This window comes from Coturnix japonica, chromosome 4, assembly GCF_001577835.2.
Source record: "Coturnix japonica isolate 7356 chromosome 4, Coturnix japonica 2.1, whole genome shotgun sequence".
NCBI lineage: Eukaryota > Metazoa > Chordata > Aves > Galliformes > Phasianidae > Coturnix > Coturnix japonica.
Window position 1 is genome coordinate 3,340,393 of NC_029519.1, and position 27,732 is coordinate 3,368,124.

General features: G+C 40.2%; 1 protein-coding gene across 2 annotated transcripts; it reads left to right on the forward strand.

The window, feature by feature from the left end:
- The first annotated feature begins 260 nt into the window (after positions 1 to 260).
- On the forward strand, positions 261 to 27,732 carry STK26 (serine/threonine kinase 26). 2 transcript variants are annotated; one of them, XM_015860394.2, is made up of 12 exons: positions 261 to 540; positions 638 to 754; positions 14,786 to 15,016; positions 19,409 to 19,465; positions 21,092 to 21,200; positions 21,295 to 21,452; positions 22,933 to 23,118; positions 23,755 to 23,903; positions 24,458 to 24,551; positions 24,998 to 25,060; positions 25,149 to 25,285; positions 25,775 to 27,732. In XM_015860394.2, exons 2-12 carry the CDS (start codon positions 713 to 715, stop codon positions 25,797 to 25,799), a joined length of 1,251 nt encoding a protein of 416 aa, XP_015715880.1. In that variant the 5' UTR covers positions 261 to 540; positions 638 to 712; the 3' UTR covers positions 25,800 to 27,732. The 2 variants fall into 2 exon arrangements, with proteins under 2 accessions (XP_015715880.1, XP_015715881.1); XM_015860395.2 differs by lacking the exon at positions 261 to 540 and having other exon boundaries at positions 595 to 754.

Below are 27,732 nucleotides of genomic sequence, written 5' to 3' on the forward strand. Positions count from 1 at the left end.
ACAGCGATGTACGCGCACTGTGACCATGTTTGTGGGCACTGCGCTCGGTAGGACGGGGCCTGCAGGGGACAAGCATTGCCACAAGGCGCCTGGGGGGGACACAGCGCCGTGACAGCGCCGCAGGGCCCACGGCAGGGCGAGCATCCCCTGCCGAACAACACCGCGCTCACAGCCCCATCGCCACCCGGCCGCTCCTCCCCGCCCAGCCCGTAGGCGGGGGCAGTGACGCCGAGCCCCGTGCGGCGGCGGCGGCTCCGCCCCACGAGGCCGGAGCTGAGACGGAAGAAGCCGCCGCCGCACAGCAGCCTCCTCCTCCTCCTCCTGCTGCCGCCCGGGGCCCGACATGGCGCTGTGAGCCCAGCCCCAGCCGTGCACAGAGCCGTCACCCGGAGGGCACCGAGCAGCCGCCGTCCCCGCTTCGGGAGCGGGCAGGGGGGCATGGGCAGGGCCGCCGCGGGGAGCCCGGCGGGCATGGCACAGCGGCCTTAGGGGAGCCCTTCCCGCCCGCGTCGCGCAGCTCGGCCCCGCGGCCCCAGCGAGGTGAGTCGGCGGCGGGCGGGGCCGCGCGGGGAGGGAACGAGGGAAGGAGGGAGCGCGGCCCGCGCTGAAGCCGCTCCCCGCCGCTTTGTCCTTCCAGGCCCCGCCGCCGCCCAGCAGCAGGGAGGCCGAGAGGAGGGAGCAGCGGGCGGCGCCCGGCCGCCGTAGCCCGGCCATGGCCCACTCGCCCGTGGCGGTGCAAGTGCCCGGCATGCAGGTGAGCTCCGAGCCGCTCCGGTCCCAAAATGGAGGCGGCGGGCAACGCTCCGGCTCCGGAAGCGGCGCCGCGCGGAGGCCGCCGTTGGGTCGTGGGGAGTGCGGGCGGGCGGAGCGGGGCGGCCTGCAAGCGGGGAGGCCTCGCTCGGTATCGGGGGAGAGCGGGCCCGAGCCGTCGCGTTGCGGGAGGGGCTGCGCTGAGGTAGCGGCGGGCCCGGGGAGGAGCCGCGGTGCCGCGTACCTGCGGCCCGCACGGGGCTGAGAGCCCTTCTCCGCTTTGTTCGGGATGGGCCGCGACACGGAGCGTGGAAGAGCTTCTGAAATTGGTGAAAGGCCAAACGAAGTGAATCGGGGAGTGCGCTGCAAGTGACATATCGGCCCCGTGGGGCTGCCCACCGCCGGCGCTTGGGCCTGTAGCACTGAGCCCTGCTGCTCTGCCTGTAATGAGGGCCTGGCGCTCAGGGAAGGGTGCGAGTGGAGGTCCGATGTTTGTGCTGCGTGCCGCTGGGAGCCATCATCTGTCAGAAAATGCCACCTCTCCTTGGCTGGGAGCGAGGCCCGGTGTCCTTCGAGCGTTTGTGAAACTTGTTTAAACAAACAAACAAGCGATATGTAAGTGATTTTTCAGAGGGAGGCTGGGATAGCTGTGACTCTTCCTTCTTATTCTGCTGGACAGCCCCTTGTGAGTTTGGGTGCAGATCTTTATCAAACAAAGAGGAGCTGAGCTCATTTCAGCGCTGTTTTCTACCTGTCAGGCTGGCAGCTCTGTCAGCATTTTTGGCCTTTCTCTCAGCTTTTGGGGTTGGCTCACCTGCCCCATAGCTGAGGGACTGGGGGGTTGCTTTTCCTTTCCTCATTTCCAATAACAGAGAAGTCTTTATGATACATCAAAGTGAGATACACAGCTTGGAGTTCAGGTTTCAGATCAGAAGGTTGAAATTTCTCCTGGTTGGTTATCTTCCATGTTTTTTAGAGTGTAGAAGCGATGTATAAAGACCACTCCTATACTATTCTGCCTTGGATGCAATGCTGAGGTTTGGTTTACCTTTTTCACTTCTAGTAACTTAACGACCTTCTGAAATCAGTAAAATTTGATCGTGCAATTGTTGGTATAAGATGACATAAGCCACACTTTCTATCCTCCATCTTCTGTTAATGTTTTCATATTTGGAAGACTTCCTTTTTCAAGGTGCAAACTTATGAGCTCCTTATTGTCATACCTCCTTGATCCATTGCTGACCTATTTTCCATGGCTGCCTTGTCACCACCAAAGGACCTTGGAAATTATTTGAGGTCCTGTTTTCTGTTGTTAAACCAATAACGTTTATGTAATAGTTCCTTTAGTGCTGTTAGTTTAACCCAGATCTCTGAAGGTATAGACATATGTTTAAAACTCTCTCTGCTTTTTTAACTATTAGATATGTGCAGCTGTAAAGAATTAAGAAATAGCTTCTTTTGATGAAGACTATTACACAAGTCCAGACAATCTTGTAATACAAAGGAATTGGATTTGGTGCAAAATTACTCACCTCGCTGTTCCTTAAGAGGGATTGTAATACAGCTTAAGAAAGCAAACAAAAATCTCTCTTGCAAAGGTTGATAGTCTAAACCTTGCTTTTTCCCCCCTCCTTTTAATACCTATTTGAACTGTTCATTCAAGATCATCCAAGTGATTACGAAAGCATCCCTGCATCAGCTCAGTGTTAAAATAACTCATGGCTACTAAAGAAGGAATGAACAGGTTTGCCTGTGAAGGAGGGAGATCTAATAGCTGTATTAAAACTAGCACCGTGCACAAGTGCATGTCATGTCACGCTCCTTGTTTGCAGCCTGTGTTGAGGGAAGTGTTTTCACCAAATATAACAGATTGAAACAGAATCTGCCAGAGAATGTGTTTCAGGTATGAATCCTTCAGTTTTACTGTAATCCTATGATTTCCATCCCAAACAAACAAATCAGGCTCTAAAAAGACATTACCAGTTTATCACCGAAGCATTACACAAGCTCTTCTGGCTGTTTTAAGATCTCTTAAATGTTTTATAGCTGAAAATACTGCAGGTCCCATAGAGTTGTTTTGGTCAACTCGAACTCTGCCTGTGAGTAGTATGACAACAATGGAAGACCCAGAGGTAGTATTATCTGCTGCCCTTATGAATAGTTCCAGAATGATGTGTTTGTGTAGTGGTTGCATTCTGTTGAACCTGTCTCATGTCCTTGACAAAACCAGATGTTATACCACACAATTCATGCCTGTGCAAACAATTTCCTGAATATGTGGGTTTTTTTTTTCCACTTACTTTGAAAGGCCCAGTTTGCATCAGTTGTATGTTGTGAATGTATAGAACAGTCAGACTTCTAAGTCCGTTTAGTATGGTCAAGGTACTCAATAAATGCATAAGATGAGTCAGGTTGAAGCTCTCATTTAGAGGGTTGTGTTTGTTTGGAGTTAACAGAAAATGTGAAGTATGTCAGTTTGGATTGATGCAGCTTCTCATGGGCTCATGTTATTGACAGCATCTTACACATCACTCCAATATTTGTTAGTACCAATGGTGGCAGTTGGCTTTTCTGAGGTGGGTGGTGAGGAAACGTTGCTCTCAGCATCCTAAATTTTTAGGCTGGTCTGTAGATTTCAGCAGTGGGACTTCACATAAGTTATAAGTTCTTCATTTAAACCGGTGCAATTTTCAACGCTTGAGCTTTTCCTATTCTATTTTGTTGTGCAAAATCCAAGTCTGGAATATTATTAAACTCGTGTTTGTGTTGATTCTGTTCTCACCTGTGTTTCTTGTATTTGTGTTTCTTGAACCTGATTTGTGGCTTTGTATTTCTGTGCCTCTGCTATTCTACTCATCTAAATATTATTAACTTTTTGTTTTTCTGATGGCTTCGTTGGTATATCCTGATCCTTTGTGGCAGTAGTCTTGAGTGCAGCCACAAAGGTTAGTTAGACCTGATCTGCTCTTACTGGCATCCAGACTATCCTGCAATAAAACGCATTACTTCCTCTAAAAGCAGAGCAGCCAGAAGCACGTGACCTGTCAGCCACTGTATTCTGATTCACAATTGAAGGATTGCTTGATTAAATACAAACTTGAATGTAAAGTTGAGCTTTGCTCTCTCTCTGCTGCCTGTGAGCAGACAAGCTGTAAAGTGCTGCTCAGTGCCTGAGCCTGGCTCAGAGCCTCTTCCTGCAGGTTGCTGTGAGGGAGATAAGTTAACATCTAGTTACTGGTTGGGTATAGAGAGATGAAAAGAGAAATCACTTTTAGATTTGGAAGTGATGGGCTGAGATTTAATAAATAAACTGGTGCCGTTGTAGAAAGGTGCTTTTTGTGTGGTGCCTAAAGATAGTCTGGAGGTGTGTCAGGTTTCTAGTAAGCCTTATTAATTGTAGTTTCAGGAGTGTCACTTAGTTAAGAGCAGGCAGTTTATTACTGTCAGATACCTAAATGTTTCGAGGGTGTGCATTGGAGGAACTTGAACCTTTGAGGAAAGATCTGTTGAAATACTACTGCCCTCAGAACTGAATTGCACTCGGATGGTTCCACAGTGAGCTTCTATAGGCTTTACACTTGTGTTATTTAGAAAAATGACTTAACTAGAAGAAACTGGGACATCCAGCTCTTATGGGACATTGTGGGGCTTCCACAGCGCCTACCAAAGAGGGGTTCCTTGTGAATGAGCTAGAATGGACCCTAGAACTTTGGTGATGAAATCAAGGAACTGAAACTGGACTAAGGTATTTGAGCCTTGAGCCGCAGTACAGTTAAGCTGCAGGAAGATAGCATTTTAAAAACATAGGGAGAGCATATTGTTTGCTTCTTCAAGTAGATTCACATGAAAACGCGTGTGGAATTTAACGCTGCAGTTGTTTGCCTTGTTGTGCTTGCTGTACGAGCTGTATCATACCTAATAGCAGCCTGCTAACTCAGCTCAGGCTTCATTAGCTGAGCTTGGTTCTTCCATCTCATGCACTTTGATAAGTTATTCTGATGACAAAGAAAAGCAGAGCTCAGTCATACTTATGTTGGCTTAGTATCATCAAGGGAGGACAGAGCAAGCTTTGGGAAGTTTGCTGCATGGAAGCTGTGTAGGTATAACCAGCTGGCGTTCAGCAGACACTTCTATCAGTCTGAGAAGAAAGCAGTCTTTTACTAGTAATTTTTGGGTGCAGATTTTATAGTTTTCTACACTTGTTAAGTGCACTGACCTGGAATTCAGCAAATCTGCTGAAGCTGCAGGGAATACATGAGCCAAACTTGACTCTTCTCACCTTAATTGCTTTGCTCTTCTGCACCACCTGATACCATCATTTTGAGCAGAGAACAATTTCCCTCAAAAAGCTTTTTTTTTTTTTTTAAATATGCCTAAAACCAGATGTTTAGCTTTAAAAATCCATGTAGTTGTTAACTTGATTCTGTAGAGGTTGTTTTATTGAATTCAGCATTGGAAAGATTCACTCTGAAAATGAAGGCCTGGGACCCTGCAGAACTTATTGCAGTGCCCACTGCTCTCTTAGAGATCTGTAATAAGTTAAGAGCTCATGACTAAATGTGTCTCTGCAGTAGTATTTGTAATGTGAGACCTAGGGGACATGTTAGTAAAGGTGGGCCAGCACCTTATCTTCATTTTCATTGCTTTCAGTGCCCTTAAAATATGGTTTTCAGTCTTGCCCAAAAGCAAAAGGATGAGTTTAAAACCCGTTAGTGATTGTGTTTGACAATTAGCTTCAGATTTAAGAGTGGGTCAAAAACTGAGAAGTGCTAAGAGATGGTTTGTAAGGCTGAAAAACAGAGTTTAATAAATGACAGGCAACTTGATGAATTCACGAATGTTTTTGGTGGGGATTGAGTGGGGGACAAACAGTATAAAGGTAGCTTTCAATCTCTTCTGTAACATCATTTTCTGGTATGCTGCAATTAGTGGCTATATATATGCTCCCTGCAGGAATAAAGTGTTGGTAAAGTGTTTATCGAGTCAGAATCCATTGATGCAAGTCCTGCTGTTTCTTTCCAACGCAGGATAATCATTGGCAATCAAATTCCTTCTCACCTGTCTCACCAGGTTTCTTGATGTTCTGAAACTCTATTTAAAGAGCTGTCGTTTGTTCTTTAAATTCATTCTTTCAGCAGTTCTTCTAGTAATCTGTTCTGCTGATTAGATGAGGATCGCTGAACACGATCCTTAGTTCTGAAGGAGAAACTTAAATCTCGTGAGAAAGGTGCCCATCTGGTGATACTGAAAACCATTCTGCCAGAGGGACTGCTACCTAAATAAATAGGACAGAAAGAACTCCATCAGTGAAGGGGGTAATAAAGGGTCTGATGAGGTAACAGTATCTTGCTGGTCTCGTTCTTCTTTTCATCTTGTGCCTGCGGTTTTGCAGAGATACACTGTATATACTGTGCGTTGTTTAGGTCTGTAGCTGGGGAGGGGATTTCAGCTTAGATCTTTCTTGATTACAGTTCTTCAAAGCTTCCCTTCATGGCAGGGTGTTAGAAGTGTGAAGCAAAGTTTGTCTTGCCAAAACATTTGGATCTGAATGGTCTTGATTGAGGCAGTGTATCTGGAAAAGCCTTGTGCAATTATGTATCTTGGGTCTGCGTGAGTTCTGTATGCGCTGATGAATGAGAACTGTTGGTTCACAATGGGTTTCACACCTGAGCTGTGGGAATGTTGGGAGCCCAGGGTGACAGCTCTGGTTTCATGCACTAGGAATCAAGAACCATCTGTTCCCTCAGTGCTTGTGTTTCCTCACCTCGTCTGCCTTTTGTAGGCTTTGCTTTCAACTGGGTGTATGTCCTGAATATTAGAATGATGTTGGCTTGGAGGGGATGAGGGATTATCAGAGGGTATTTACCATTTATGCTCTGCTGGATGTCAAGCTGTATTACAGCTCAGGCTTCTGCATTGAGAGCTGAATGTAGAATACAGAAAATACCCCTTCACCTTAGAATGACTAATAGAGTTGTAAAGTACAGAGCGAAAAAGGCTGAATTTCCACTGATTGACCTAAAAGCATGGAGGGGCAATGTGATCCACACAGCTCCAGTGCCAGCGCTGGCTGAAAGCTGCTGCTGGGCAGAGGCTGGGTGTGGTGGGGCAGACTGGCAGAGATCACTGCTGTTGATCTCTCACCTAGGAAGGCGTTATCTGGCGCACACACAGCAAGAACGCTTTTACATTCCTGCTCAGCTTTATTCCAGCCTAGTTGGCAAGAAGAATCTGATTTTTAAGGTGTTTCTCTTCCTCCTCTACCCCTTCCCTCTGCGTTTTATGTAACGAGTTGCTTTGCCATGCTGTGAGCGTGCTGCAGAGTGGAAAAAGGAGTTCCCTGAAATGGCCAGGTTGGTTCTTGGTGGGGAAGGTTTCTTCCTTCCTTTGTAGCTCATGTGGGAATTTTATTTCAGTTTGTTTGTTTGTTTTCTCCATTGTGTGCTTCTTGTAGCTTCAGATCCACTGTGACTGATATGATCAGGGGCCAGTATTGAAGAGGAGGCCTTGAAAAGAGGATGAGATTGCAGCATTCTATAAAACTGCTATATTTCTCCAAAGGGTCCCTTCCAGAACTAAAGGAATAGTGCCATATCCCCTTACTGTGTGTTCCCACTTGGGACTTATTGCGGGCAGTGATTAATCCTGGAAAGCTATCTGTGTGAAATAAAGTTATTGGCTTTGCTCCTTACCCCCATGCAGTGTTTTGGAGCTATTCTTTTCCAGCCAGTGGGTTTTTTTCTGTCACATTTTAATTTGTTTAGCCTGTTAACAAGTAGTTATTTTAGTAAAGAGATTTAACAAGGATACTTGTCTGCCTTTAACTTAAGGTTTTGTTGCTGCTTTCTGGTCTATGAACCAGCTGGATTTTGTTGTTTGTTTTGTTCTATCTGGATTATAGCACGAGTCTAATCATATTTACAGGAGGGAAATCTGGATGTCATGTTCTAACTTGCACAGAATGAATGCTGAAATGGCTTCTATGATAGAGCAGCAAGGAGGCCTTTGAAGTTTGTGCAGCAGTTGCAGTTTAGTTGCAGAAGCTAAACCTCCGAGTATTATAAAAATAGTGCAAATGCCAAAATTACATAATTTATTGCTGGTAGAGCCGTGACGTAGTCGTTCCTTTAAATGGGTGTGGCAAAAATGGAAAAAAACTGTTTGTGTACTGATAAGTAGACTGCTGGCTGAAAGGAAGGGCATACGCTGCAAGGAGGCTGCAGCCCATAAATGGTTGTTTCCCTGTGTTCCCTTTAGATGTGGCTTTTGTAATCTCTCTGCAGATTAGGTTTTTCAAAGCAGTTTGTAGAATAGGAAGAGTGCAGATATTCTTTTTCCAGTGAGAAACTGAAGTAGTCTTCTATCTTCTAATTGTGATATACAGGCAGCTCATTTAAGAGGGTTAATTATCCGTTCAGCAGTCATTTGTCTTGCTCTGTTCAACAAAGGAGATTACATTTGTTTGGAAAGAGCGGCTTGGTGAACTCCATAATAAAATACAGAATGGAATTTGAACACTTGGTGATCCAGGAATCTGTTGAATTCTGACCTCTGTTAGCATCAAAGCACACCCAAGCATCCTGGCTATAGATTGTTGTCATTTGGGCCTTTTTATTTCAAATTACAGTGCAGAGCTGGTCACATAATTTTATGGCCCTTGCCAGGCCATGCTTCTCACAGATGGAAACAAATGAAGGACAGGCATTGGTATGCAGTGGTTTGAGGATTTTTGTTTTTAAATAATACTGTGAGCATAAAAGGTATTTGTTTGTAGAATGAAAGTTAATTGGGACTCCGTTAACTGTGCGTTACATAAAACTTCTCTGGCATGAAGACTTCCTTTTTATGTCTTTCCTCTATGCAGGATACGTAAACAATTGGGGTCAGTTTATAATTTCTAGCATCAAAGAGCTCATCTATAGTGGATGTGCTGTTCCTCTTGGTTTTTGCTTATTTACCCTGTTCCTTAAGCTGCTTCATGCTGTGCTACTGAAGTGGGAGAGTAGCTAAGAATATAGGAAGTAAGTCGGGTCATTTCCTTTTTCAGCACAGTGTGCAACTGACAGCATGCATCTGTCACAGGTCAGAGAGAGATGAGAATGAAGATGGTTCTAAAAGTCTGAGACTGGGCAAGGAGGAAAGCTGGTATTTAAAACTGATAGTCACAAGAATTGTCCAGCAGCTGGCCTTATAGCCAGTGTGATGAAAACACAGTGTGAGTTTCTGTTTGTTTTGCTTTTGTTTTACAGTAATGTTTTCAGGTTCTTACTAAACACAGCAGTGAGTCTTGGCCTTGAGTTAAAGGAGGTGCATCATGAAGGGTGGAACAGAGCTTAGGTCCCCATTAAGGACAGCAGAGCTCAAGTCTGGTTCTGTTCCCTGTAGTGTAGAAAAGTTAGGTAGTATAAAGATATGATACTTTGACAGTAAAACAACTTTAAAGTCACTTTGTACTTCATTACTTACCATACGGTTCTGGTAAGCATAATGATGTCTGTTATCTTGATGTTGGAGTCTTGGAAAGGACTGCAGGGAGACATCAGAGCTGAATTCCCTACGTAAGTCACTGAGAAGCCAGAGTGCATACAAGATGGAGGAGAAAGTGTTTGCAGGTTCCACCCTTATAGTGAATGTCTACAGGTTCTTTTTTCCCCCTGATACTTTGTAAGTGATAATGGGTTTGCACCTGTGTTTTCATTGACTTCAAACTATTTTAATATTATATATATATACAAGCCTGTGGCACTGTGTGAATAACTTACATTGCAATATGCATTTAAGGGAAAATATGTGGGTGAAGAAGAGATCTAGGAATTAAATTCTTTCTATGGCTGTTGTGGCTTGGTTTTGTAAAGAAGTAAAATGTTCCCCATGCAGGTGAAATATGGAAATAAAATACGTGGATATAGAGATACATAATACAATGTGTGTGGCTTGTAATTTAGGTAATTCTGAAGCTGCATGGAGGTAATGCATGAAAAGAAATTCAATTAAGATGTTTTGGCATATGTGCTGAGTAAGATGTTACTTCAAAATCCCATAACCTGTTGGTTTCACCAATCCCATTCCCACATGTTTTCAAGTTTCTTTTGCATCTAAATAGAACAGAAACTTTCAGGTAGCTTATTCTTTGAGAATAGATCGTATCTGTGAATAACTTGGTTACCTGTGATTTCAATGTGCTCTGCCCAGACGCAGCGTTTTGTTCGAGTCAGGTAAATGCTGAGAACAGATGAAGTGATTTGGAAGCCCATAACTTGATATTAAAAACCACATGTCTCTTACTCGTTGCATTCTTAAGACAATCGGGTATCTTAGATTTTGCAGTTAATAGTGAAGTATCAGTTAATTTATCTAGCTTATTTTATTGTCAGCTGTAATTCAGATACTGGGACGTAAATGGTGCACTACACACTGGCTTCAGCAGCAAAGCTTACATGTATTCTTGATTTGGCATTTTAATGCTAATATGATTGCAGGGTTTCACAACAGGTAAGAGATATTTTGTTTAAGGTTTTGCCACAACATTCTTCTCCAAAAGCTTTCTGTAAGGTGGCTCTTCCCATTAAATTTCACCCTCGACTTCTAGCAGACTTAGAAATGTCAGACTTTCACTCTAGAAGTTGTCTGAAGTGTTTGAAATTACACAGGTAATTCTAATGACAGCCAAAGATACCACTACGTGTTATGGCCCCAATGAAGGAGACACTTGGAAAAAGTGATGGTAGACACTCTAGTCTTCACTGTTATTAACTCTTCTGAGCTATTTACTTTATCTTTTATGTAATACTTTGTGTTTGAGCAGTGTCTCCCAGTGTGGGTGAGTTGTTCTGTAATACTCCTGCAATTTTAAGGGAACTTCTATTCCAAACAAACAGTGTGAAATGCTTGAGCATCCACATAACGTTATAGCACTTCTGATTCAGGTTTTAGAGATACTTCTGAGATAATAGTGTTTGTTTTCATACTGATGGACTGCTTAGATGGAATCTAATGTGAGTGTGTTGAATTATTTGCTCTGGGACACCTGGAGGATCCTGGATCTGAATTAGTTGGACTGGAACTGAGATAATGGCTTGCATGTAAGATACTTTGCAACTTCTGTTTTTCCTCCAGTTGTAAGAAGATTCATTAAGGAATTTTATTTAAGGCTGAGTACAAGAAGGCTCAGTTCTGTGAATTGTAGGTCTTGAATAAGATGTTATGTGGAGATTATCCTTTTCTACATGTTGTTCATTTGTATTTCAGTATTATAATACAGCTTAATTACTAAATAAATCACCGTAGTTTGATGCATATAATTAGAAGCTTGTATAATCTTGGAAGTCAGATATGCAGCATGGTTTACCTTTTGTTTTAAAGGAAGAAGGCAGAATTGGGAGAGCAGGTATATGAAAGGGTCAGAGATAGATAGGAAGGTGAGTCAGCCAGCCAGTCTTGTAGCTGAATCTAGCCAGGACATTTGCTGCTTTGCTGTGTTTATTAAAAAGAAAATGCTTACATAAGCCATATTGGCAGAGTGCATGATGGCAGCTATTGTGGGTATGCTGGCAGAAGTTGTTGGGCTGTAGAGGTTTTTCTATGGGGACTGTAGCTGCAGGCTGGACAGTGGGGCCTCTTGATGTTCCCCTCCTAGCCAGATTTTGGCATGGTTCTGGGACTGTGTGTATAGATACACTTGCATTTGAACTCGGGCAGTAATGGCATGTAGTTGGAAAGAAGGATAGGAGGGTTTTTGGTAAGCATTAGTATAGGTTGTGTTGTGCTGTGCTGTTGGAATGGTGGACTTCCTGAGCTATGCAGAGGGCTTGTGTTGTCATGCTGATACTGGTGCTGTTACTCATGCTGGCTAGATTGAAGCTGGCATGTGCATATGCCTGAGCTTGTCATATTTGGTGCTGCTTCTGCTTGTGGAAGCAGATGAAGGGATGAGAGGAGCCAAGTCTTACAGATTTGTCCACTTATAGGTGTCACCTTATCAGAGGTGATGGAGTCCATATTCTGTTTATTATATTGATACCATCTGTTGCCCAACAGACCTGACTCTCCATAAAAACCAATTAAAAAAACAACAATAATGCACACAGTTACTCATGGGCAACTTTCAAAGCTTCTAAACCTCTTTCCTATTCAATGTAAGACCGCAGAGTAAGTTTTGCTCAGGACGGTTAGTAGCACATTAATGTTTGGCACATTAGAAGCTTAACTGACAGTTCTACTGCAAAATCTCAGTGGTGGATGTTGCTGGTGTATGTACATGTTTTATTTCCATAAAATATATCTCCATCTATCTGTGTACCAAGGGAGAGAATAGGCATTGCTGCATCATTTTAATTTGGCTTTGATTAAAAAGTAGATTCCTGTATTTTTATATATATATATTTTTAAATGATATGTAGAAGAATATTTTGGAACAGGACCCAGAAAGATAAGGCAATTAAGAAAGGTGAAGGTAAGTCTGTTTCACAGCACAGCTTTGTTCTAAGCCTGTGTCTTAAGTAATGTGAGTGCTCCTAGTTTGAAACCTTTCCAAGGGAAATTACCTCAATACTAGCCATGATTGTTCAGAAATTCTTGCCTTCATCCTGGAGTGTCCTACAAATACTTGGCAGCTCAGGTGAATAACAGAAGCTGTGAAGCTGAATTTTCTGAGCAAATCCTTTTAACGCAAGCATAAAGATCTGCCTTTTTCCTTTAGTAATTCCACACCGTTTGTTCACTTCTGATGTGCTGTTGTTCCACTCTCTCCCATGGGTGTACATAGAGTTCTGTGTGTCAGGATATCCAGCCACGCTTCATCTCTCCCTATACTGCAGCACTCCCGCATGATGGCATTAGGAATTGCTGGAAGTTAAAATAGCCTTAAAAGCTCTGATTCACCTGAGGTAGCTTGGGGGCAAGAGTTGAGACCTGCCTTGTTGTTGACTGTGAAGTTGGTGGATGGGATGTAATGGTGCAGTGTTTCTACTGAGGAGTCCAGAGGAATTCTCTGCTTACATTTTGCTTGGGGATAAACCTTAGGAGCTGCTCTTTGAGTTCATCAGGCTCCTGTGGAGGTTGGATCAGTGACTGTATCTGGGAGCACTTCTCTCTTCATTTACCTATGTGGAAAGTGTTCGACAGGTTTTCTATCAAATCCAGCAGTAGGTACCAGGTGACTTGAATGGGAGCCACAGGCTCTGAGGTATCTCTAAATAAAGCTGGTATTTCTACAGCTGACAGTTTTAGGGTTAACAAAAAGCTTTGCCAATCCTTTCTTTACACTTTCCTGTCATTTTTTTATGTTAATAAAGAACTGCTCTTACTGCAGTCGATGCAGTAGTTCAGGAATACATTGGTTTGCTAACTAAATAATAGTCATGAGGTCTACAGTTTCTTTCCCTTTATGTTTATTATCCTGTAATTATCCCAGATTTCAGGTCAAAATACTTGCTTTGATTGTGCATTTGCTCATCTTTCAAGTCCTTTGGTACATCTAGCAATATGTGGGGAGGAAGGGGGGGATGAGGAATAGAAATCTATGCGTAGCTATTTTTCTGAAGGTGTATTCTTGTGTATTTCTTTGCTCTTTAATACATCAGGGTACTACAGAGCTCTTTGTAGGCAAAGGAGGAATTCCTAGTTCTTGCTTTAATGTACAACCAGGGCTCAGCAGTGTTTCATATATTTGCAAGATTTAACAATTCAACTCCACAGCTCAGCACAAATCTGCCCTACTACTTAATGTTCCCTCCTCTTGTGATAGCACAAATGACAGCTCGGTATATTTGAGCAGCGAATTGGTTCTGCTGAAAATAAACTTGACAAATCATACGGTTAACTGTTAGCTAAATCTGCTCCCTGATTCATCTTACTGTATTGTGGGATAAGATCTGATCCTGATAGAAGGAAGGGAACAGTAGGTGGCCAATAAGGTAGTGAGATTGCTGCTGTATTCCAGTCAAAAAAAGGAGCAATAATTTTGTTTTCCCAGTGATGATTTTTGCACCCGTTTTCAAAATGATGCTGTAAAGATGTTTTGTTTCCCGTTGGTACTAGAGTTGTGTGTTGTGCAGGGTAATCCATGCAGCAGATGCACAATGGCTGCCTTTGCCAAAGCTGTCACTTCTGTCAGGGCAGTTCACTTGATCTGCTGGGTAAGCATGACGTGTAGGGATACAGGAGAGACATCAGAATCAGAGGGCCTTTGGGTTTTCTTGTTCGCGGCAAGTTAGCAGCAGCAAAGTTGCTGCAAGTGTTAGAGGTCCTCTTCTCTCTTCCCTCTGATTCCTTGAATGGAGCTGGGAAGCGTTAAGACCTTTGTATGATGTCAGTGCTGATCATAGAGCAGTTAACCTTCCAAGGAAACCAGATGTCCTCATGAGTGCTGTACTGTCTGGTGCTGTGTTCCTCATCCAAGGCGTGTTTGGGTGATATCAGCTCGTTCTGACCAGTGCTTCAAGTTTAATTTCTGCATCTGTACTCCTTTGAATGTCTCTCAGTGCCTTTTGTTGCCTTACATCTTAGCAGATCTCAAAAGCTCAGTGTGCTTGGGTGGAGGATGCTGCTAATGGGCTCCGGGTGCTGTAGTCCTCTTGCAGCTACCTCTGTGTTTTATTACTTGAAGTGGAGCTTTGTCTGCCCAAGGCTGTTGACCTCATAGGTGAGCCCAGCCTTATTCACATGGGGAATGATGTTAGCACTTCTGTGCCAGTAATTGCATTCTGTAGACTTCTGAATTACCACACAGACAGGATCAGTATTAAGAACAGCTCTATTCTTTCCTTTAAAAGCATTATGTGGGAAATGAGATTTGTACCTGTTGCTTTCGATGGTGAAATTCACTTACCTTTGACATAATTGTATAATATACATTTTGTAACTAATAGCTGAATTAGAAGTGAGTGTATAGGAAATAAATTCATCTGATACGAGCACTCTAATAATGATAAATCTGGGTGATGTGTTTCATGGGCATTAATGAGGGCTAATAACTTGGAAGTAAATGAAGATAGCTCATCTTTTATTTATTTATTTATTTTAACTTTTTCTCTAGAACCATAGAGCAGACCCAGAAGAATTATTCACAAAACTGGAACGCATTGGGAAAGGCTCCTTTGGTGAAGTCTTTAAAGGAATTGATAATCGGACGCAGCAAGTGGTTGCTATAAAAATCATAGACCTCGAGGAAGCAGAAGATGAAATAGAAGATATACAGCAAGAGATAACTGTTTTAAGTCAGTGTGATAGTCCTTATGTAACGAAATACTATGGATCATATTTAAAGGTAATGTATCTTACTGCACAAACATTTACTAGCAATGTGTCAGCCCATTTTGAATGATGCACAGGGAAGTTCCTATAACTGAGAAAGTGTTATCACATCAACTTGACTTTCTGTTTTTCCCTTTGAATGGAGTTGCCTTTGTTCTGCATCTTTTGCTGCATGTTCCTTAAAGCTCAGATCTTCACAAAATGGCTACAAAAGGAGCGGAGTTGACAGAAGATTCCTATTGCTATTGAGCTTATAAAATTACATGGAGGAAGAGGTTTTCTCTTCTTTCTTCCCTCACAACTTCCAGTGAAATTTTGAGCCTTTTTGGAGGGGGAAAAATATGTTTTCATAGCTAGACTAACAAAAAAGAGAAACCCTCCTTTGATATGGAAGGAAACGCTGCACCGTGTGGAGATGTTTGTAGTTGTGTGTTATAGTAGGCCTGAAACAAAGTAGAACTGACAACAGTACAAAGTGGTTATGTAACTCTCGTGTTATCTAAGGCTTAAATTAAGAAACAAGCTTTAAAAAAAGGAAACATCAACACACACAACAATGCTCAGCCCTACAGAGATAAAAATTGGAAGTATATGAATGTATAGCACTGACAGAATAGTTGGATGTAACTTCCAGCTCCTGGTCTGGGTTTTCTGCTCTTTAAAAATTCCTGGCAAGCGCAGGAGTGTGTTAATTCTGCATTACTTTCCTTGTTTGGGTTCTTTCCATTTTTTAATGCATTCTGAAAGATTAATGCTGGTCCCCTGGTTTTTCTTGTCTACTATTTTGGGGGAAACATTTTTGGGTGATGTTTGTAGAGTTGTTTGTGAAATTTTGTTTATTTTCCCTTAAGAAACTTCCCTTAAAAAAATAAATCACAGGATTGTTTTTAATCCCATACTAGCATGGCAGTTAATTTTATTGCTTGCTCTTCCCTGCCTTAGACTAGATTCATCCTTGTTTGCTAGTACTGGTTCTTTCAGCTTGAGATTTCTCAGGTGGGAGAGTGTATTGGCTTTGGTAGAAGTGTCCAAATAATCTTTTATGCTGACTCTAATTTTGGTACTGACAAGCATTTCGAGAGTACTATCTGTCTATTCTTAAAAGTAAAAACTAAGGTTGCTGTAGCTTCTAACTTTCTATTAGCTGTAGTTCTGAGGATGGCTGTCAGCCTTAGTATGAAGCTGTTCAGTATTTTGTTCTGCATATTCTGTAGACTTCTTCTGGAAATGAAGTATGTACAGTTTTGTACAAAATGACTTAATAATTAAAGGTTAAAGAATGTTGAGGCTAGATCCTGAAACTTAAGGTCTGTTATTTCATAGAAAGCAGAGTCTTAGGCTGCTGAGTGCAATAGCAGTTCTTAGTGGATATGACTGGCACCAAGATTACATCAGGAGTGATCAAATAGGCTTGTTGGTTTTATACATAAAGATTATTGAAAATAGCTCCTAGAAATACTTTTCAAAGGTAGTGGCAAAAAGAGCATAAGTGTATTTCAGTATTTAAGAAGTAACCAACTTTATTGAACTTCAAATAAGCAGATGGTTACTGCCATCAAGTACCAGTCAGCTTCAGCTCTTCTCCTTTGTAAGAAAACACATTTGATAATTGAATGTTATGATGAAAACTTTAAACAACGTATGTTAACTGCAAGGATTCTGTAACTGTTCAGCCTTTCAGATGAGGTTGTTTTTCCCTCTGTATACAATTTATTTTAAATATTCTGGAGCTTTACATGGTTCTTAGTTTCTTGCATGTCAGGATGCAGAGCCAGTGTTGTTACTAACAGGAATGGAGCGGCCCAGTCCCAGTGGCCCTGTGACTTACCAGCAGCACTCAGGATCTTCCCAGTGATCCTCCTGCTAAGCAGAAACTGAACAGGAGGAGGAAAGAGTGTCTTTATCTCAATTACTTGACTTACTAATTTGTAACCTAGTCAGCTCAACTGATGCCATATGAGATACTCTTATATTCTGCAGCCTAGCTGCTCTTTAGCTACAGCTTGCATCTTTGACTTGTAAATGTGATTTTAAGAAATACAGACAGCCCCTAAGCATTTTTACTTAACAATGTAGTGTTATTTGTCTGTTAGTAGATATTTTAAAAACGTTATTGAGATAAGTTAGGGTCATCTTCCTTACCACTGAGATAAGACTGGTGCTAATTTTCCATTATCGTGACACAAAAAGGTGCAAAATTCCCAAATCACAAAGACATGGGGTACCTTTGTATCTTGAACTTTGGAGCTCAAATGGGAATTTACTGTTGAATAAATCTTAAAACTCAGCTAGTCTTAATAATTTTCTCCCTTAAATTTGGCTGTCTTGCAAGGCCCAAGCATTGGTAGGTGATGTATAAACATGTAGTCAAAGAATGTACCATTATGAATGTGTTTGTGTTGGGTAGTAAAGGTTTTGCCTTTTATTTAGTGTCTTTCACTGTTCTGTGTGGAGTTGTGCAAGTTTATACAGCTGTTCTGATGAGCTTGTGTAGATGCAAGATAACTTTAATCCTGATATAGATGTTTGTAGACATTCCTGTCTGTGGTAGGTGAGCATCTAAATTTGAGTTGTCACCCAGGATTGCACTTTGATTGCAGTGAACGTCATATCTCACAAAATAAAACATAGATTGTGGAAAGTACCCTTCAAAATGATACTGCATAGCAGTGTAAGGTATGCTAGAGTGCTAAAGTGTTGTCCTCAACTCTGTTGTGTCAGAATGTCAGTATTACTGCCTTATTAGCTTATCCAACAGAAAGATTAAAGTTACTGAGAGTTACTCCAGCTCTGGTATGTTCTGGTTATGCCAGTTTGTGAAGCTCAATCAAATATGTAAGCTTTATTTTATCTGATCCCATAGAGAGTGATCATCTCTGGGTGACTAAAACATGTGGATTGTTTTCCTTATTTGTGCCATGTAGCCTTTGGGTTAGGGAGTTAATTATCTACTCTGTAACTTGTAACTACTGAACCCACCTGGGCTGCTTTTATTTCTTGATTTTGCCTTTAAAACAAGCTTGACATTATTCTCAGTTTTTCAGATTTTTAGCATGGAAAATTCCTATAGTAACATCCAGTGTATTCCAGCAAGACTGTACAGCACTTAGTGCAGCGAAGCTTTGAGGCCATCTGAAGATATTGTTTGTTCTACTTTGTCTATTTATACATGGTTGACCTAAAATAGCTAGGAAAAAGGTTGTACATGCCTGGTTAGAAAATATCCCCACCCGATTACACTGGATTGCAGCAGTTTCTTTGAGACATTATTTCAGAAACACAGAACTTATTCATTTCCACCTTATACTGTTTTCAAGTAATGGTAAAATGCTCCAAACACGTCTTGTAACCACAATGTTTGCCTTAAACTGGAGCTCTGTGCGGGTCTTCTCAACTGACAAAGTTGGGCTTTATAAAAACTGCTAAAATTAGCCAACCCTTCCCTGCTGATCTCATAATATTGGAATAGACTCTCATAAATGACATGTTTCTTAAATTTAGTATAAACCTAACAGAGTGTGCCTTGTTAACGTAATTGGATGTGGTACTTCCAGAAACTGCACCTTTATTTGCTTGTTGTTTCCTTTAGATTTCTATCACTAGTCAGGAAATAGGGTAGGTCAGAGTACAATGTAGAATGCAAGAGGCTTTAAACAGGACTTCTGCTATAAGCATGTGCTTTGCAGTAAGGAAGTAGTGCCAGTAAATACTTCCTACTTAGAAAGTGTGCGTGGTACTTGGGCTATATTAGTATTTCTGATAGCTGTGGTTTTCAAGTAAGTTTTTACTCCAGTAATTTCATAAGCATTAACCTATGGGTTACTGTTCTAGGTTTCTGTTTCTGAACTGTGAGGGGATTTTGGTGAGCAAATGGGAGAAGTTCCCAGTTTTTAAACATGCTCTATGTATCTTGTACCAGATCTTTCTGTTTATGTCAATCAGGCACTTCTTGCAGTTGCTCACTAAGGACAAAAGCAGCATCTAGAAAACCCTTGTTGGGAGAACTTGAATTCTAGTGGTGTAGCTGAGATATCTTAATAAAGGAAGCGCTCTCAGGAGTAAAGAATCAAGTAGTGTGGAATGAAGAACAGAAAGGAACACATGGACTTTGAAGTATTGCTTAAAGTTAAAAATGAAACAAAGAAAAACATTGTGAAATCTAAGATAATTTAATAAAAAGTATAACTTCAGGGATATATGTTGTTCTTATCATTGACCTTTTAGTGATTGGCTTGGAATGTTTGATGTAAAGATGTCAGAAACACGAGCATTCTTGTAGGGTTGGGGTGTTGCCTGGGAGCTGTAACTTGGTGATTCGTGGGGTTCTGTTTGTGTTCTCCTAACAGCTGGCTGGTCCTCCACTGAAGTACCCTGGGATTTCTAACATCTCCTATTTCTTCTGTAGGGCACAAAACTATGGATAATAATGGAATACTTGGGTGGAGGGTCAGCTTTGGATCTTGTAAGTATATGATTGTTTGCATTCTAAGTTCTAGTAAAGCCTGTGTGGTTGTATGTATCTCTTGGTAACAGAGACCGGATTTCACTGTTACATGAGCACTACGTTGTAATGCTCCAGGAAGTGTTAATTTGTGTAATAGTTCTGTTACATCTTCGTGCATTGAGTGGATGCTGATTTTCTTGCCTATTTGTTGTTCCTAATGGTTGTTTCTAAGTGTGTGGGAACTTTCATTCTCAGTCAAATGCAAGGTGGTAGTTTTCTTTCTTAGTATAGAAGTACAGTTTGCAGTATATGATGAGGAGGAACTTGGGGGGTGGGGGTATTTCTGTGAGCCCCACCACCAGTTTATTCATTACACTCGCATACAAAATATTTCTGTTAGGACTGGATCTCAGGAATGAACGTTGTATGTCACCACAGGGTGCAGTTAAAATTAACTGGTTCAGTGGGGTTTAGTTTTCCACTTTCAGGAACCTTGGTTGAACGTGAAAGTGCCTTTTATTTCAGATAGTGGAGCATTCATGAAGGATGTATTTTAGACAGTGCAAGAGCACATTTTGCTGTACGTGGATGTGGTTTCCCCATATTTTCAGTATGGCTGTACCTCAGCTGTAAAGCTTTGAGACCCACCCTTTCCTGCAAGATAATATAACGCCTTCTTTGTGTGATCTGAAGGAGAAGCATCATGTCTTCAGTATTATAGAATGGTGTTAATTGTACATTTGGTACCAGCAGTTCTGTCTGCAAAGGTCTGTGTATGTGCTTAGCCTCACAAGTCAATTTCAACTTCATGAAATTACATCATATCAGCTTTACTCTAGGGATGCAAAAACATAGGAATTATGAGTAGCATGTAATAGATTGTGGCTTTGGAATTTGATCTTCTTGAGAAAGAATCTGAGAGTATTTGTTCTGTAACACTTCTACGTAGTTCATTGTCTCTTTTGGACTGTCAGATAATAATGAAGTTGTGTGGGGATTTTTAGTAGGGTTCAGTGGTTTTAGGTTTTAGTGTTCTAAAGGGCAACTTAATTTTTATTTCCTTTACTTAACCTCAATTTTGTCATGATTTTTTTCTCCATTTCACTGCTGTGAGGTTTTTTTGTGTGTGTTTTTTAAATAGTACAATCACACATCTTAATTATTCTGCTTTATGTATGTAGTTTTCTGATGTGCAAAGCTTTGACATCAGTGTGTTATGTTCTTAATGCAAAAGCAAGCAGAGAATCAAAAATATTGCAACAACTTTAAAAAAAAGTCTTATTGAAATAGTTTCTTAAAGCACTCATTTTAAATGCAGTATTGGGTCTGCTGGGTTTGATAAGAGCATAAAACTTATTGGGAATTTCTAGCTTTTCTTATGTGCTGCATGCTGAGGGGAGCGTGTACTGTATAGCAAAGTAATGGAATTTGTAATGTATTATCCGTAGAGGAGGTGTGAAGATGGTTATTCTAATGACATCTTTTTCCTGATAGGATATTAAGCTACTTAATTGAATCTTCACATTATGGATTCTGTAATATCTTTAAATTTAAACTCTTTCAAGTTTAAGATTTATTTAAATCAATAATAAGGCCAGAAATTAGATATGACTAGAATTATTTTCCTGTGTGTTTTCTCTAAAGCTTCGTGCTGGCCCTTTCGATGAGTTCCAGATAGCTACTATGCTAAAGGAAATCCTGAAAGGTCTTGACTACCTGCACTCAGAGAAGAAGATTCACAGGGATATAAAAGGTTCACTTCAAATGCATCTCTTTTTTTTTTTTTTAAAGTCCTTAAAAGTAAGAACAGCATTCTGACTTAACGTTGTGTTATTGCCCCTTGGCAGCTGCCAACGTCTTGTTATCAGAGCAAGGTGACGTTAAGCTTGCTGATTTTGGAGTTGCTGGGCAGTTGACAGACACACAAATTAAGAGGAATACCTTTGTTGGAACTCCGTTTTGGATGGCCCCTGAAGTTATTCAGCAGTCAGCATACGATTCCAAAGTAAGTATGAATGTAGAGGATCTCTCTATCTGCTGATCTAACATAAATGGCTTTGTTTTTTGTCTTTCTAATTCTATAAAAAAAATAAAATTGATTTTAAATTACAAAAATCTACTGCTTATAACTATAGTAGAAAACACCACCCCTGTTCCCTTGCTTTGTTTTTTCTGAGAGTTTAGAGCTGCTGATTAAAAAGTGATGATAAGGAGGGAGTAGTCCCTTTTCTCTTGTGTGTATGCCCACCGGGTACTATAGAGCATAGGGTGAGTGAAATGACAGTGTATTTTAGTGCTGGCATTAGATTTTCCACACTTTACATGCATCCAGAAAGCTAAACTTCTTGGCACATACGAAGTACCTTTTGTACTGTTTTTCTTAGATAGTAAGTCTGTAACTATACTTAATAAAAAAAAAACCTGCTCAGTATCTGAGATGTTTTAAAGATCCACAGAGGTCTTTCCCAGAGCCAGATCAGGGATGATAGTAAGGAGTTTGTACATTCAGCTGTAGTTTTCATGTGTAGGGTTTCAGCATTACAACTGGAATTCTCATTCTGTGGCATTTTGGGAAAGCATTCTACCTTGTTTTAAAAGTATGTTCTCCAATCCAAGTTTAAATAATTCATCTCCAGGTTTTCCTGTGTCAGCTGTACCACCCATTCATTTACATTCTGCAGCAACCTTGTCTTCCTTGTCTCTTCAATGTTGTTGCACGAGCTGTACCCTTTCCCCTTTCTTTCTAAGCCTTTGGGTACAACAGATGAAGGTATTAGGACAGAATACACTGATTTCTAGTCTACAGTTGTTAGTTATGCTATTTCAGTAACAAACAATGAGGTAGTTTAAGTCTTCAGTATTTATAGATTTATAGTTATTTTAGTTCTTCTTGTAAAGAGGAAAGGAATATTGTAGAGATGCAACTTGTAACACTTTATTACGTGGGCAGCTTTGGGTTAAAGCTTTGCCAAGTGTAGTTAAATCATTCTTAGGCAGTTTTTAATGAGAAATGCTCAGAGTGATTTTTAATAGCACTCGTAACTCATCTAAAAATAGTGCAAAGAATGTATGTTTCACTTGGGAGAAGTCTTTACACTGAAAGATTTCATAGCTTGTAAGACATTAATAAAATTCATCTTTTAGGTAGAATCAGTATCACTTCATGATTCTTTAGGAACTTGTGCTTCCAACTTGATGTTTCAGGTCTAATTGGAGTTGCTGGTCATTTCCTAGCTTTCTTCCCTAACAACCTTATGAATTTAGCAACAACATGATGCTGTATTCATTAGTCAAAGTTATTAAAGACTGATTAAATCACTTATGTGCCTTCAGGAGTAATAGCCTTGGGGTATAAAAACAGTCCTTGTGTGTTTATCTACTGGTACTAAAACTGATTCTATTATATTGATGCAGATTTCGGTTACTAAATACAGTGTTGTGATGGCATTCAGCTTTGTACTGAAAGTATTTTTTCTGTTTCTCAGGCTGACATCTGGTCATTGGGAATCACTGCTATTGAATTAGCCAAGGGGGAGCCACCCAACTCCGATATGCATCCAATGAGAGTTCTGTTTCTCATTCCAAAAAACAATCCTCCAACTTTATTAGGAGAATTCAGTAAACCTTTTAAAGAATTCATCGATGCGTGTCTGAATAAGGATCCAACGTTTGTGAGTAGATAAGTGTGTGTGTATGTTTGTAATGTGTGTAGAGATGCTCACGTCTCTATTTTTAATGCATGCTTGTGAAGTCTTTTGCTGATGTAGTGCATCAGAGTTGACTAAAATAATTTTAGAGGCTAATTTTGACTGCAAATAGCAACAGTGCTTTTTAGTAGTTCTCTCCACCCAAGCCTCTTTTGTTTAAAGTAATGGAAGGAGGAGGAATAACAAAGGAAGTGATGGCAGAGGCAGCTCCCAGAAATGGATGCAAAGCTAGGATAATGTCAGAAGAGAAACCTCACAGAGGAATCCTCGATCTCTTCCCTGGTAGAACTTTTGTTTTCTGTCTGAATGCTGCTTACAAGGAAATGCATTGGAGAAACTTGATTAGTCATTTTCCTGGGTGTGTACTTTCTAGCATAGGAGAGTAAGCAATATAGTCTGTGTGACTTGATCATATTTTTAGAGTGCTTGTAAATGTGGATTACTGGCTTTTTTTGACTTCCTGTTTCTACTAATTTCCTGATGCTGTATAAGTTAGGACCGAGAGTCTGTTGTTGTGCCGCATCTTCCCCACTAACATTTATAGTCACAAAATGCTAGCGTAACATTAAATATTCCAGTGGTTTGGGTTTTTTTCCACAGCGCCCTACAGCAAAAGAACTCCTGAAGCACAAATTCATTATGAAAAATGCCAAGAAGACTTCATACCTGACAGAACTAATTGATAGGTTCAAGAGATGGAAAGCAGAGGGACATAGTAGTGACGAAAGCGATTCCGATGGTTCTGATTCGTAAGTTAATTTTCACAATTTAATCTCTCCATCTAGCTTTGTTCTCTGTGTTTTGCATTGGCTTCTTTAAAGAAAACTGTTTGAAGCTAAAGGTTAATGCTTAAGTCAGGCTATGTGCTGGTTCTCTAAACTTTTTTTAACCTCTGAACTCATTTTCAGTTCTGCTTAAGTGCTGTGTGTTTCCTACTCTGAGGCTAGCGGTTATACAAAAAGTAGTGAATCACAACTGGAAATACTGTTCGCACAGTTTGGGTAGCATAACATTTCTTCTGCAAGTCTTTGGTTTTTCTGGATATCAGATAACTGTTTTCAGTGAGATGCCTGCCATTGGAGATGGAAGGTCCTATAGGTAGAGGCAGCATCTTCTGTTTGCTTTGGTAATAATTCAGCTTGGTCTCTGAGGTATTGTTTACTAAGATTTAAATACATGCTTTTTTCTTATTTTAAGACTTACAGAAATAATCCTTAGAGATGTGTTATGTATTTGGGTTACCTCTGGCTGCTTAGCATTGGGTTGTGACTGGTGTTGTATACGTTGTATCCTTTTCCTTCAGGGAGTCAAGTAACAAAGAAAACAACTCTCATCCTGAGTGGAGCTTTACTACAGTTCGGAAGAAACCAGATGCAAAGAAGCTGCAGAATGGGACGGTATGTAGTCCGAGTTCTTCTAAGGAATGCTTTTGTAGCCATGGGGAGAAAAGTAGTATTAAAACTTCGTAGCTATATGGTTTTTCATAAGAATTGACAGCCTTTTTGTACCTCAATAGATAATGCTTGTTACTGATATATCCTTTAACTTTGTCAGCCTTAACTTCAAAAGATATCACGTACTAATAGATCAGTATCTATTCATGGAGATATGATTGGTTTTGAGCTCTGATGTAATATTAGAGAAGGAAAATTGAGCTGTCAACATATTGCATGCTATCAGCATCTCTTTACGTATCACATAATGCTTGATGTCCTGTAGCCTATTTTAAGATGTACTTTAAGGGCTGTGTTTAATTCATAGAAGTTCTAAAATCATGTGGTGTGTTAAATGCAGCTTATATACTGCACAGGAACATACTGATAGGTTTTCTTGTTAATTTTAGGATCAAGATCTTGTTAAAACCTTGAGCTGTTTAACTATGATAATCACTCCTGTCTTTGCTGAGGTAAGTTTTCCTTGCAAATTAGCTTCTAAATTATTGTCTGAGCGTTCATCAATTCTGTAAGCTTTATCTCATTTGCTTTACTGCTCAGCTCAAACAGCAGGACACAAATAATGCTAGCAGAAAGAAAGCAATTGAGGAACTTGAAAAAAGCATCAATATGGCAGAAGCAACGTGTCCAGGGATCACAGATAAGATGGTGAAGAAACTTATGGAGAAATTTCAGAAGTAAGTTGATGCCGTGGGGGGAAGCACTTCCATTTGGGGAAAGCTGGTTGATTTTGAGCACTTTGTGTGTTAGGGAGATATGAGTACAGCCCTGTTATGCATAGGGCTCAGCTTTTAGCTCCACTAGTCATACAGGAGCTTCTGGGTATTAAAACAAAAACTAATGGTAACAGTAACCTTTTCTGCTTGGTCTTTTAGCCCTGCAATGTTATTGTAGCTGTCATACTTTGTTTCCTTTAGTTTATCCTGCAGTTGTAACTTAAGCTTGTTTATAGCAAGTAAGTCAAGGAGTCTCCTTTGCTATTATCTTTTTAGGGAATGTTTGGGGTTTTTTTGAGTGTCTTCTGGTGTGTGGTTCCTTTTTTTCCTTTGAGCTGTTAGGATGAGGTGAAGGCACATACCAGTTCAATGATGCACAGGTGGTTACTTGCTGTTTGCCACACCGAAATATAGTGATTAATGCTCTTCCTTGCATTTTTATATCTGTAGGTTTTCTGTTAATGACTCATCCTAAGAAACTTCACATAATTGACTGCTGTTTCGTACGGACCCAGTGAGACCCACCAAAACTACTTCAAGCTTGGCAGTGCTTAGCTCATGAGCTCCTTGTGCCTTTTGGATCTTTGCAACATATTGATGGTGATTTGAGGATTTGAAAGAACCTACTCAACTATTTTGTGGCAGTGCACATGGTTTTATATTTTCAGGAAATTATTTTGTAAAGAACAACTTTTAATATTGTAGTTTCACCTGTTTAATCTGATACAAGTTGAGGTGCAGTTTTGCTTTTAGAAATAACCATTACTTTAGTTAATAGGAAGTGCGAGTACAGTATGTTTTGATGCTATTTCGTTCCTGTACACAGGGATGTACAGGTCTTTTGTATTCATGAGTTGAACTTTTGTAAATCACTAACGAGCTTCAGAGAAAGTAGCTTTTTCACGAGCGTATTCAAAACGTAGTGGCAAGGTTATTGCTGTAGCACCTGCTTCGACCAGCATATAGTTATCGTGCCCTGGAAAATAAACCTGCAACAGTATCTACTACGATTCTAAATTGGTACAGTATTTTAGGCAGCTCTATGATTAAATATATTTGAGAGCAATATGTCAATAGTTTGCAGGTGATATGTAGCAACAGGTATATCCTGATGTACAGTATATATGTATTACCTTTTAGAACAAGTAGTAACTCAATCTTACATCATCGTGGAAGGAAAATTAAAGCAATACAGTTGAGGGGGTGGGGCTTTTGGCAATAATGGACGAAACCTGAAGTCCAATTTAATTTAATGTTTCTCCTCTGACTATTATATATACCTGGATGGAAGGGAGCCAGAGAAGCCGAGCTCGCATGATACATACCTCACAAGCAGGTATAAGCGTAACACCAGCGTTCTTTGTGGTGGTGTTGTTTCTCCTGTAAGATATTTATACACGTTTTTTTTTTGTTGTTGTTCTTAAATACATGAAATACAGTACATCAACATAATTTGTTTATAATTTTCTGGAAGTGTATTTTAAATATGTATTTACCAGTTAATATGCAAAGAGCTGAGTTATAGATATTCTTTCACAAACAGGTAGTACCGTGCAGTACGGAGTGATTTTTTTTCATAAGAAGTAGGTAAGACTATAAAGTTGCTTTCAGTTACATATTTATGGTACTGCTAGATGGGTAATCTCTTCTGTTTTGTTTTGGTTTTGTTCTTCTTTTCCTTTCTTTTTCAACCCAGTATGTATATTATGCTGAAGTTTTGAACTGGGATTGTTTTTCAGTACTTAGCTGTGGAACTGTTGGTGTAAATTTCTGTTTTGATAAAGGCTGGGTGTGTTTATTTTATGGTTCAGACCTGCACATTTTTGTTTTTGCACAAAAGTCATTTTAAAGAATCTGAAATATATCTGCCAAATATGGAAAAAGTAATGGTGTGCAAGTAAATACTGCATTCTTAGTCAAATGTTGCCATTACATCGTTTTTATATAAAGGACACTTGTGAGAGATGGTGGTTAGATATGCCAAGGACAATTATTTTCAATGGTGCCTACACTGTATAAAAGAAAAAAAAAGAAAAAAAAAAAAAAGAAATTACTTTTAATTCCTTGTTTTAATTTTAAGAAAGTGTTTCTGTTTAAACCTTTCATCTGCTATATAACTGAGATCCGATTAGAATTTATATCTGAGAAACAAAGTCTGGAAATAGTTTTTGAAAACAATAATGTTATGGATTAAATAAATATTTTTATAAATGTAAAAGCAGCAGAAGTTGTAAATACAGTTGATCTGAAGCTTTACAGAATAACTGCATCACAGAAACAAATTGTAGTGCTCCTCTAGCTTCCGTAGTTGTTAGTCTTGTAAATCTGTTTATAGATGAAGCTTATTTCAATGTTTCGGGGGGTTTTAAATGGTTTAAAAATAAATATTTAAGTTCTGTAAACTTTCA